The sequence below is a fragment of the Microtus ochrogaster genome, linkage group LG9, assembly GCF_000317375.1.
Source record: "Microtus ochrogaster isolate Prairie Vole_2 linkage group LG9, MicOch1.0, whole genome shotgun sequence".
Lineage (NCBI taxonomy): Eukaryota > Metazoa > Chordata > Mammalia > Rodentia > Cricetidae > Microtus > Microtus ochrogaster.
Genome location: NC_022034.1, coordinates 30794267 through 30806236, shown reverse-complemented (window position 1 = coordinate 30806236; position 11970 = coordinate 30794267). Strand labels below are relative to the sequence as shown.

The following is an 11970-nucleotide window of genomic DNA, read 5'->3' as shown; positions in this document are numbered from 1 at the left end:
CTCCTAGGAGCCTTTCCCACAGCCTGCTGTCTGTCTGTCTCCTAGGTATTTCACTCTCCTGAGAGGAAGGGAATATGCTGTTCTCACCAGACTCCCCAGCTTCTCCGTTTACTCTGTGAATTACTGAGAATTGTTCTAGTAACTTAGTCATTCTGTTGTTGTTGCTTATACTAGCAGTTTGTAGTGTAGGCCATTAACAGCAGCTTCATATAAAAACGTCAACAATTATTTGGTAAAACAAAATACTCTACTTACGAAACATTGATTAACTTTATTTTATTTTTTTATAATTTTATTTGACATTATCTACCTAGGTTGCAGACTAAAACACAAAATTGTTTCAAGGTAGGAAACACATCAATTGTTTCTTTTCCCCCACATTTTAACTAATCTTAACCCTTATTTCACTTTCACAAATACAAAAACCACTTACAAAGGAGGCTTACATATCTAAATGATAGCGTCTTTCTGAGACTGAACATTAAAAATCATTTTCTAAAATCATTTTGAAAACAAAGCTCATCACTAATCTATTTCATAATCATCGTCATCATCATCCAGGCTGAGTCTGACGCTGGAAGAGTCTTCCAGTTTTGATTTCTTCTTGATTTCTTTGCTTCTCTCATTCTGGTGTAAATGGTGCTCGCATTGTCTCACGATCTTCTTGGAAGACATCCAGCTCTCCCCTTGTCGCTCTGCTGGGGCCGCACACTGCCCTCCTTTCACATCCGTGCCCTTGGCCTTCAGGACTTCCCTGGCACGGAGGAGACTGCAGGTGCAGTTCCAGGGGTTTCCGTCCAGGTACAGGTGCCTGAGCCGGGGCAGCCCCTCCAGGGCCTTGAGGTCTAAGGCGGAGATTTTGTTGTTCCTCAGGTTCAGAACCTGAAGCAGTTTGAGGTCCCTGAGCTCCCTCTCAGCCATGTCCTGGATGGCATTGCCCTTGAGGTCCAGCCTGGCCAGGGTCTTAGGGAGCCTGCAAAGTTAAGAAACAGGAGGTGAAAGGAGGCTCTTTCCATCAACCATCATTCAAAATCTCCAAGGCAATGGACAGCAGCTGCTTCTCTATACAGTTCCATCTCTTCTCAAGGCAGGAAACAGAGCTGCATGTTATGACATATGAAATTATAAAATGATTCGATTTTAAACTTTAAAGCATTCTTCTCCCAAAGATATACTAAAAACTGTTGAGAAAATCATCAGTTGGTTTCTTTTCAGAAACAATGTAATGAAATGTAACAAGTTTAAATAATGTCATAACTCCAGCCAGGAAATAATAGGAAAAATTCATAAAGATTTATTTGCAAATGTTTGTAGCATATTGAATTATAATGGCAAAAACTAACAAAGCCCTAATGTCCAATATTTTAGAAGTTATAAAATAATGAGCTAATGTGTGATTATACAATATTATAATCAAATTTAAATTACTAATTCTATTTTAAAAACTTCTATGACTCAAAATCTAGATGTTATTAAAAACTGATAAATCAATAAACCTAAAACATTTTGTATTGCAAAAGCCTTGTTCAAAGTTAGAGGAGAAAAGAAGAGGAAGCCTCTGTAGCTATGTCACAGACAAATAACTCCCTAACACAGGAGGCATCTGAATGCCGAGACAAGACCATCTGAAAACAACATGGAAGGCGGACAGGAAAGAGTACAAAGAAGCTCACTGCTCAAATTGTTAAAGTCCCTTTGGGGGAAGGGGGAATCACTTTTTGATGTTTTGTACTGGCTACAGATATCACACTATGCAATAAAAGTTCCTTTCCAGCTCAGGAAAAAAAAATCTGTACATATTAAAGACAATTCTTCCTAGCCGGGCAGTGGTGGCACACACCTTTAATCCCAGGACTGGGAAGGCAGAGGCAGGCAGATCTCTGTGAGTTCAAGACCAGCCTGGTCTACAGATAGAGTTCCAGGACAGGCTCCAGAGCTACACAGAGAAACCCTGTCTCGAAAAACCAAATAAATAAATAAATAACAAATAAATAAACAAATGAAGATAGCTCTTCCTTTCCTGATATTCTTTGTAAATAATAATGAATTAGGTAAAATGGGCACCATGGGAGTGTATGGAAGCCAGAAGCTTATATTAATTATAAGAAACTTGGTAAAGATAGTGGGCAGGACAAGAAGTCCTTTTTTTTTTTTTGATGAAGTGTTGAAAAGATTTTAAATTTTTTAAATAGATACAATAAATGGCATGCTATGTCTTAAACGTAAATTGGGGAGGAGCAAGAATGGCTTAGCTAGTGAAGGTACCTGCTGCCAAGACTGACAGCTTGAATTCAGTCCCCAGGACTCACATGACGGAAGAAGAAATCCAACACTGCCATGTTGTTCTCTGCCTCTACACATGAGCCTTGACATGTGCAAACACATGCACACAAATGTAAATTTATGACTAGATTATTAGCAGTTAAGGGGATGGGTGAGTTGTTTAGGGGATGGTTGAGTAGTTTAAAGGGATAGCTGAATAGTTAAGGGAATGACTGAGTAGTTAAGGGGATAACTGAGTAGTTAAGAGGATGGTTGAGTAATTAAGAGAATGGTTGAGTAGTTAAGGGGTTGGGTGAGTAGTTATGGGAATGACTGAGTAGTAAAGGGGATGGCTGAGTAGTTAAGGGGATAGCTGAGTAGTCAAGGGGATAATTGAGTACTTAAAGGGGATGGTTAAGTAGTTAAGGGGATGGCTGAGTTGTTAAGGGGGTGGCTAAGTATTTAAGGGGATGGTTAAATAGTTAAGGGAATGGTTGAGTAGTTAAGGGAATGGCTGAGTAGTTAAGGGGATGGTTGAGTAGTTAAGGGGATGGTTGTGTGGTTAAGGGGATGGTTGAGTAGTTAGGGAAACAGCTGAAGTGAAGTGTGTATGGAGGGAAGAATATTTGGAAAGGGAATCTGTGAAATGTGAGTGGCGAGAAGAGAGGAAGAGGAAGAGAGAAGAAGAAGAAGAAGAAGAAGAAGAAGAAGAAGAAGAAGAAGAAGAAGAAGAAGAAGAAGGAGGAGGAGGAGGAGGAGGAGGAGGAGGAGGAGGGAGGGAGGGAAAAAGGAGGGAGGATGGGGAGGAAGAGAGGAAAGTAGAGGAGGGGCCAGAAGGAGAGAAGACAAAGAAAGCTTACAGAAGGTAAGACCAAGGCTGATGGACTTACCCACTCATACAGACACAGACAGATATGCAGAGCCTGCTTCAGCCTTTGAGTCATAGCACCCTAAAGAATATGAGGCTTTCTCATATACTTCCTATAACAAGGAATTAGATTATAGATTTATATTTTTCCCACATAAGTACTACCTTGATGTTTTCCAAACTAAAAGTATGTTGATGGAGAAGGGTTATCTGTCTATGTATTACTTTCATTGGTTAATAAAGAAACTGCCTTGGCCCTGATAGGACAAAAAATTAGGTAGGCAGAGTAGACAGAACAGAATGCTGGGAGAAAGAAGCCGGGTCAGGCAGTCGCCATGATTCTCCCACCCTACCCAGCTGCAGGTTAAGATCTTCCCTGGTAAGCCACCTCGTGGGCTACACAGATTATTAGAAATGGGTCAGATCAATATGTAAGAGCTACCCAATAAGAGGCTGGAACTAATGGGCCAGGCAGTGTTTAAAAGAAAACAGTTTCCATGTAATTATTTCAGGTATAAAGCTAGCCGTGCAGGCGGCTGGGTGCCAGGAACGTAGCCCGCTGCTCCTATTACAACAGTATCTTACCAAATATTCCCCATCCATGTTTCCTGGTGTCCTTGCTAGTGGCTACCCATGCCTAGTCAGCCAGTTACACATACCATATACTTAGAAATAAAGATATACTTTCTACAGTGTGTTTGTCACTCTCAATAGCACCTGTGTGTGTTGTTCCAAGAGCAAACATTAATTCCCTATGAATTCGGTTTGCACACTGGGGATTCTCAACCACTGTTGGAAATTTCTGACTGTAACTTCTAGTTTTCTTTTCTGGCTGATGACTCTGCTTGGCAGCTGGTGTGTGCCAGTGCCGGCAGAATGCTTCTGGAACCTACAGCAAATGACAGTATTCACTCACCTCAGAGGTATGGACAATAGCAGATTCTGCTCCAGGGCCAGGTTGGACAGCTGTGAACACCTCTGAAGGGCTCCCGCCTCAAACAAGCTAACGACATTGTTGTCGAGAAACAGATGTTTCAGGTCTTGGAGGTCCTGGAATTCTGGCGCCGTCACTTTCTGGATGAAGTTACTGCTACAGTCAAGCTTCTGTAACCTTGCCGGCAGCCTGGGAGGCAATGTTTGAAGCCGGTTTTGGGAGACCTCAAGAGTAGTTAAATTGGTAAGCACCTGTGCCCCGTCAATAGAAGACAGGAAGTTCTCTGACAGGTAGAGATGGGACAGGTTCTCCAAGTGTCTCACATCTCGGAACCTAATGACTTTGAGCTGGTTTCTCTCCATCTTTAACGACAGCAAGGATCTGGGTAGGTTTATAGGAATTTTCGTCAGAAAGTTACCACTGAAACTGAGGAACTGCAAATTCTGCAAAGAAGCGAAGACGTTCCCTGGTATAAGATGGAGTTTGTTGTTCTCCACGCTCATGTACTTGAGATGTGGAAGGTCCAGCGGTCCAGCTATAGAGTCTATATTGTTTCCATCCACCACCAGACTTTGCAAACTGATGAGCGAGGGGAACATGCTGGGAGACAGGGAAGAGATCAAGTTGTTTTTAAGCTCAAGGACTTTTAATTTCTTCAGTCCTTCAAAATCTGATCTATGTAGAGCACATATGGAATTATCGTTTAATTTTAACACTTCGAGGTTGGCTGGGAGAGCACTGGGGACTCGTCTCAATTTATTTTTCCAAAGTTCCAGGGTTCTTAAAGTACTCAGAGTTTTGAAGGTGTCATTTTCGACAGACTCTGTTCCACTGGCCAGCAGAATAAAATCTTCCAGAGCCAACAGTCCCGTGAAGTTAGCTGGCTGCAAAATAGCAACAACAGCAGCAGCAGTGATAGTGATGACGATGAGAGAGAAAAGGGAGTGGACAAGAAAATAAAGAAATAAATTAAGATTCTGCCAAAAAAAAAAAAAGGTACACATTATCATTGTAAGACTAGTGATATTTCAGAATTCCCTTTTGAGTTTTTCTTAAAATTATCTCTTAGAATACTAATATAAAATCAAGTCTAGATAAATTTTGAGTTTCATACACATTTATAATGTAATCAGATCATTACCCTCCCTAACCCCCCTCCACAATTCTTCCTGAATTCCCATCCACATCTGCCTCCCAACTTAGGTCTTGAGAAACCTGACTAATACAGCTCCCGTTAGTGTAAGACATTAAAAGCACTCTTTTACACACTATTGGCAGATATATGCTATTAGTCAACTCTTGCTACAGTTTTTTTTCTGATCCAGGAAATTCTTTTCTAGGCAGCAGTACTTAAAAACTGCACAATGCTTCATGCCCTAGAGTGTTCTTTTGTTGCATTACAATAGCCAGAAGTTCAACAATCTACAAATGGCTCAGCAGACTGTAAAAACTTCTTATCCTACAAACCACGATTGCCAGAGGAAAAACATGAGAAGTCAAAGCTCAAATATCACAGATTCCTCTGTCACTGGGCTATTACTCAAAACGCTTTCAGTTATGCTTAATTTGGAAAATAAGCCTGACTGTTTTCTATCCCCACTTTATACTTCACCAATGGAAAAGTTTCACGAAGAGACAAAGGCATCCCTGCATCCTCACAGCACACACCAGCATTGAGGTATACATTACTGCTGGTGTTCGGTACCTTCTCCGTGATCCGTCAGCTACATTAATTAGCTCTCTTCCTCACAGCAAGTGTTTCCTTGCACTTGCTCGGTATTGACGACTGCCATGCACTTTCTTAAATATTCCCTACAGATTCTCAACAGCATTTCAAGTTTGCCATTGCCAATATTAGTACCGAGATGAGAAAAACAGGAAGTAGTGAGACATTCGACAAGATCTATGGACTCCAAAGCCACACCATTTTTACTGTGTTTGGCCTATAATCATGACGCTTCAAACGGAACTCCAGATCCGGACACAAATCCACACAGTTTTAGGACAAATGGGTCTCCCATATCAATGGGGAATTTCAGTTCCCCTCTCCCAAAAGGAACCAGCCTGTTCCACTTGCACGCTGAATTCTGAAATGACCTTTCCTAGGTGCTTATCTTTTATATAAAGTCAGAAATAGACATGGACCTTCACTTCCTGACCTGTTAGATCCCCAAAAGAAGAATTAGATGTTGCTAAAACTTCTGCCTCTCCTCAGGGACCGACCATAAACCCTGATAACACTGTACGAATCATTTGCATGGATCCGAATGGGCGTTTGTTTGGGAATAGCCAAAGCATGCTGTCCAAGTTTCAATTTGCTTTCACTCCTACTTATGAAGTGCGGAGAGCAACCTGGATAATAAATACATGCTGCCACATCCTACCTGAACCTAGTAGCTAGATTTTTTTTTCCTGCCGGTTGTGGTGGCGCACGCCGGTAGAATTTGCTGAAGGAAGCAGAGGCAGGAGGATCACGAGTTCAAGGCCAGCCTGGGCTACATTTCTTTTCCTTTAACAAGCATGGAACATATTTTCTTATTATTTTTCTCAGAGTCAGCATGGATTAGTTTTGATGGCTATTAACTAAAATAGCCATCATTTTCTAAAGATTTACTGTTTCATTTTTGCAAAGTATGTCTATGGACTCTTCAAAGATGACAGCCAAGGCTTAAGAATTGAAATTGCCAAACTGTGGAGGCACACACCTTTAGTTCCAGCATGAGGCAGGCAGATGTCTGTGAGTTAGAACCAGCCTGGTCTACAGAATGAGTTCCAGGACAGTCAGAGTGGTTATACAGAGAAACTCTGCCTCAAAAAAATAAAAAGAAAAAAGAAAGATTTAAATTGCCCACCCAACCATATGCTGACAGCAGGGGGAAAAGCTACCAGCATAGGTTTCTTCTTCAAGTGTATATTTTTAGGAACCTTATGGCTGTGACACACTTGAGTAGAGAAGGTAGAATTCTGGTGTTACTATGGTGGAGAAGTCATCCTCTGATTTTGAACATTCGGAATGGGTTTGCTGAGCTTACAATGGGAAAACGAATTTGCCAGACAGGATTTCCCCTTTCCATGACCTCAGCAAGGATGTGTGCACAAAAGTGGAGAGAGATGCATTTGTCCTACAGCTAACCTTTACATGGCTGGTAGCTTCTTTGGGTTTCTTAACAGGACAAAGCAAGTGATGTGCTATGGAGCAGGTTTGCCCCCACTGGCTTTCCCAGGAGAGACTTGTCTTCTGGTTTCAGTCTGGGGCAGGCTGTGGTCCAACTGTCAGGGTGTCACGCACACCCGCCTTGGGTTCTTTAGAGGTCCACTATATGACAAAACTGGCAGTCCCACAAGGAGATGGCTTCTGGCCTATATGAAGCAACCAGCAAGTAGATTCTTTTCTGATTATGAAAGGAACATTTGTTCCCTATAAATTAACTTAATGTTCCAGGGAAATGTGGAAAGATAATAAAAATAACCTGTAATCCCACTGTTAAGTTGCCCAGTTGGAAATTGATATAACTTCTCTTCCATACACACAATAATAATAATAATGTACATTAGAATATTTTTTTTTTTTTTGGTTTTTCGAGACAGGGTTTCTCTGTGGCTTTGAAGCCTGTCCTGGAACTAGCTCTTGTAGACCAGGCTGGTCTCGAACTCACAGAGATCCGCCTGCCTCTGCCTCCCAAGTGCTGGGATTAAAGGCGTGCGCCACCACCGCCCGGCCATTAGAATAATTTTAATTGACTACTACAACTATATTCACATTTGACCTCTTCCTTAGAAGGAAATATAACATTTGGGCTTGTAGAAGTTTGAATGAAAATAGTGGAGTGATTTAGTTCTGCTTTGCAGACGTGGACACAAGGAACTGAACTGAATCTGTACCTCTCAGTGAGAGAGCCCTGGCAGTGTCCACATGGTGCTTTGGTACCACCTGCTTTCCATGTCTTTCTCTCAGCACAAGCAAGAACTTCACTGTGGCTTGAAAGTAAACATGAGTTAGTGAACAGCAATACGAGAAGACGGAGAATACAAAGGGGTAAGGATGATTGCTTTCTCATACCACACTTAAAAATGGACTGGAAGTATAGTGTGGACCTAAGCGTGAGAGCTAAAACTATACCCTCTCAGAGGAAACTCCAGGCATAAACGTTCCCAGCCTTGGGTGAGGTGAAGCATCTTAGACATAAGGCTGGAAGCACAAGTGAAGCACAGACAGACACACAAGAGAGACCAGACCAATTCAAAGCAAACAACATCTGTGCATCGAAAGGATGCTGCCAAAAAAAAGAAAAAAAAAAAAAAACAAAAAACAAAAAAGACCAGACCAATTCAAAGCAAACAACATCTGTGCATCGAAAGGATGCTGCCAAAAAAAAAAAAAAATGAAAACAGCCCACAGACTGGGAGAAAAACTTTGCAATTCGTATCTATAGTAAAAATCCTATACTTAGACTGTCTGAAGCATGCTTACAACTTGATCATTAAAATACAAGTAACCTAACTTTAAAAAGCATTGAATTTGCATTTATACTTCCCCCAAAACAATGTGCAAATTACCAACAAGCAAATGAAAATAGTTCAATGTTGTTAACCGCTGAGAAGCACAAATCAAAACTGCCTGAAGCCATGATGATGGCTACAAGCACAAAGAAAAAGACAGCAATAGTCAGTGAGGATGCGGAGTGGCTAGAGGTGTCAAAATTGCTACAGGAATACAAAACCATGTATCTACTGTGGAAGATAGTCCAAGAGTTATTCAAAACGCTGGTAGGATCCCCATTTCGTGAAAAAAAAAATTATTCCTATGTAGATACCAAAGAAAGGGACTGTCTAGGTCCATACAAAAATTTCTATACTGAAACACAAGTATTCATTACAGATGGTTGTTTCCCATTACGTGGTTGCTAGGATTTGAACTCAGGACCTTTGGAAGAGCAGGCAGTGCTCTTAACCACTGAGCCATCTCTCCAGCCCCTGAAACACAAGTATTCATAGCAGTACACCTAACAGTAGAAAAAATGAAGAAAGAATACAATGTCTGATGACTACTATGAAAAATGACCTATCATTCATGATATATATATCAGATATTTACTATATATACTATATTGTATACATACTATATCATATATACAGTAAATCATATGGTGTGTGTGTGTGTGTGTCTGTGTGTGTGTGTGTATAGTAAAATCCAGACAGCCTTTAAAAGGAGGGAAATTCTGACATAAGCTACAGATGGATGTACCTTGAGGATATTTTGTTAAAGAAGTCAATCAAGAGCCGGGTGGTGGTGGCGCACGCCTTTAATCCCAGCACTCGGGAGGCAGAGGCAGGCGGATCTCTGTGAGTTCGAGACCAGCCTGGTTCCAGGACAGGCTCCAAAACCACAGAGAAACTCTGTCTCGAAAAGCCAAAAAAAAAAAAAAGAAGTCAATCAAGGGAGAAAGACTAAATTTAGTTTGAGGCATGTTATTTTGAGATCCTCATTCATACCTAAGTAAAGAATCCCAGTGACAGCTGAATAAATCTGAAATCTGGGGAAACTGAAGAATCGGGTAGAGGAAACATCACTGTTGAGATACACTGAGGTCACATAAGGGCGTTGTTTAGTAATTACGACTTACTGAGAAACTTCAAAGGGGGTGAGGGGGAGGGAGGACTGCATAGAAAAATAAATGAGCAAAAAGATAAAATGCAGAGGCATAGATATATGGTTCCACAAAGGACACGAGATTGCAAATTTTCAGAAAATGGAAGTATGCAGCCGTGATTTAGAATTTTAATTACATGGAAAGGGAAAGAGTCAAACCGCAGTGAATTAAAGAAGAGGGGGCTTGAGAAATGACTCAGCACCTGCTGCCAAGTTCAAGGATCTGAGTTCAATCCCCGGGACCCACATAGTAGAAAGAGAGAATTCCCATAAGTTGCCTTCTGACTTCCACATGCATGGACACACACACACACACACACACACACACACACACACAATACTTTAAAAAAATAGCTTTGCCAGGAGGTGGTGGCTCACACCTTTAATCCCAGCACCCAGAAGGCAGAGGCAGGCAGTTCTCTGTGAGTTCAAGGCCAGCTTGGTCTACAGAGCGAGTTCCAGAATAGCCAAGGCTATACAGAGAAACCCTGTCTTGGGGTGGTGGGGGGTGGGAGAAGAAGAAAGAAGGGGTGAAGTGAGGAAGTTGAAACAGGCACAGAGTCTGGAAAATCAAGGGAGGTGGTAGGGAGAAGAGAACAAAATGATGAGGTCTTCACTGTTGTAATAAGAAGGGCAAGTGTGTGGTTTAGAACCAAGTGCTAGGGAGGAAATGGCTACTGCCGATGTGCAGGTGGAGAACACCAGAGCAGGTCTGGAGAGAGGTGAGAAGGACACAGTGTTAGCACACGCTGAGCAGGAATGATGGGAGTTTTGTCATGCTCTGTCAGCAGAATGGACTGCCAGCCATCAGTTGAGAGTGAGGCACCAGCATTGACTGGGACACCCAAAGCTGTACTGGGACTGTAGAAGATTGTGAGGGAGTGAAGGGCAAACCTGAACAAAAGAAAGAAAGGGAGGAAGAAGGGAAAAATGGGGTGCTAAAGAGATTGCTCAGAGGTGAAGAGCACTGGCTGCTCTTCCACAGAAAGTGGGTTTAATTCCTAGTACCCATACGGCAGCTCACAACTGTCTGCAGTTCCAGGGGATCCGACACCCTCACACAGACATCCACGCAGGCAAAAACACCAATGCACATAAAATAAATCCAATTAAATTTTAAAAAAGAAGATGAAAAAGGATGAACAAAACACAGATGAGGTTGGAAACCTTGTATTCACGGTGGTCCCAAGCCATCTGATGTGTGACCATCTTCAGCAACACCTACTTGTCTAGGTATAGGAGAAACAAAAGAGAATCAATAGGTGACAGATTGGCACAGTCAGTAACAGAATTTGATGAGTCATCAACTGACAACAAAGTGGCAGAATCATTACCAGACTCTGCAGAACTAGAGAGCTAACTTCTTTTAGGTTGAGTCCTTGCTGGAAGAGTGTGCAGATGATTAAATGTGGGTTGCAGAGAGAAGCAGTAGAGAGAGGAGGAAGATAGGAAACAAACTGAGTATCTGGGAGAACGTGGGTAAATTCAGGGCTCTGAGTCTCCATAAGGTAACAGAGGCAACTAAAAAAAGTCAGGGGCTGGAGAGATGGCTCAGCAGTTAAGAGCACTGCCTGCTCTTCCAAAGGTCCTGAGTTCAATTCCTGGCAACCACATGGTGGCTCACAACCATCTGTAATGAGGTCTGGTGCCCTCTTCTGGCCTGCAGGCACACACACTGACAGAATATTATATACATAATAAATAAATAAATAAATAAATAAATAAATAAATGTTTTTTTAAAAAAGGAGAAGTCAGGATTTTCGGGATGGAGATGGTGATGGTGGTAAAGAGAAGGATGAAGTATAAGACGCAATTTTCAGAGAACCAAATGATAGAACTAAGATGGCTGAGGTGATGTGGAATTGAGGAAATGGTCTCATTTTGAAACCACGGAGGCATGAGACCGGGACACTAGACTAGGCACTAAACTAGAGACTAAACACTCCCTAAGGATGCAGGACTTAGGATGCATGGGAAACCAATGAACTTGCTGGGAGAGACATGTAGTGTAAAGTGGGCAAAAGGAAAAGGAAGACTGTAATGGTTCAAAAGCATGAATCTCAGAGAAGCAGGGATTTTTACAGGCCAATCTAATAAGTAAAATTCCTCTTACCCTAAGGGCAGAAGCAGAATTTTTAGTCTTTTATCCTGAATCTCAAGCAGGACATTCGCAATTCCAAACACAGTTAAATTGCACAAACAAATAATAATCCCATTAAAGTGCTGTTTATATTAATGTTTATAATAAAGTCATA

At 41.7% G+C, this 11970-nt stretch overlaps 1 protein-coding gene across 1 annotated transcript in view; it reads right to left on the bottom strand.

The window, feature by feature from the left end:
• Nucleotides 1-265: 265 nt before the first annotated feature.
• The window catches only part of LOC102000193 (nephrocan), a 13692-nt gene continuing 1987 nt past the window's right edge, over nt 266-11970 (bottom strand). Inside the window, exons 2-3 of the mRNA XM_005363622.3 lie at nt 4047-4948; nt 266-973 (exon numbers count right to left, since the gene is read on the bottom strand). Coding sequence (XP_005363679.1) covers nt 526-973; nt 4047-4948 — 1350 coding nt within the window. The 3' untranslated portion in view covers nt 266-525. The remainder of the gene's footprint in view (nt 974-4046; nt 4949-11970) is intronic.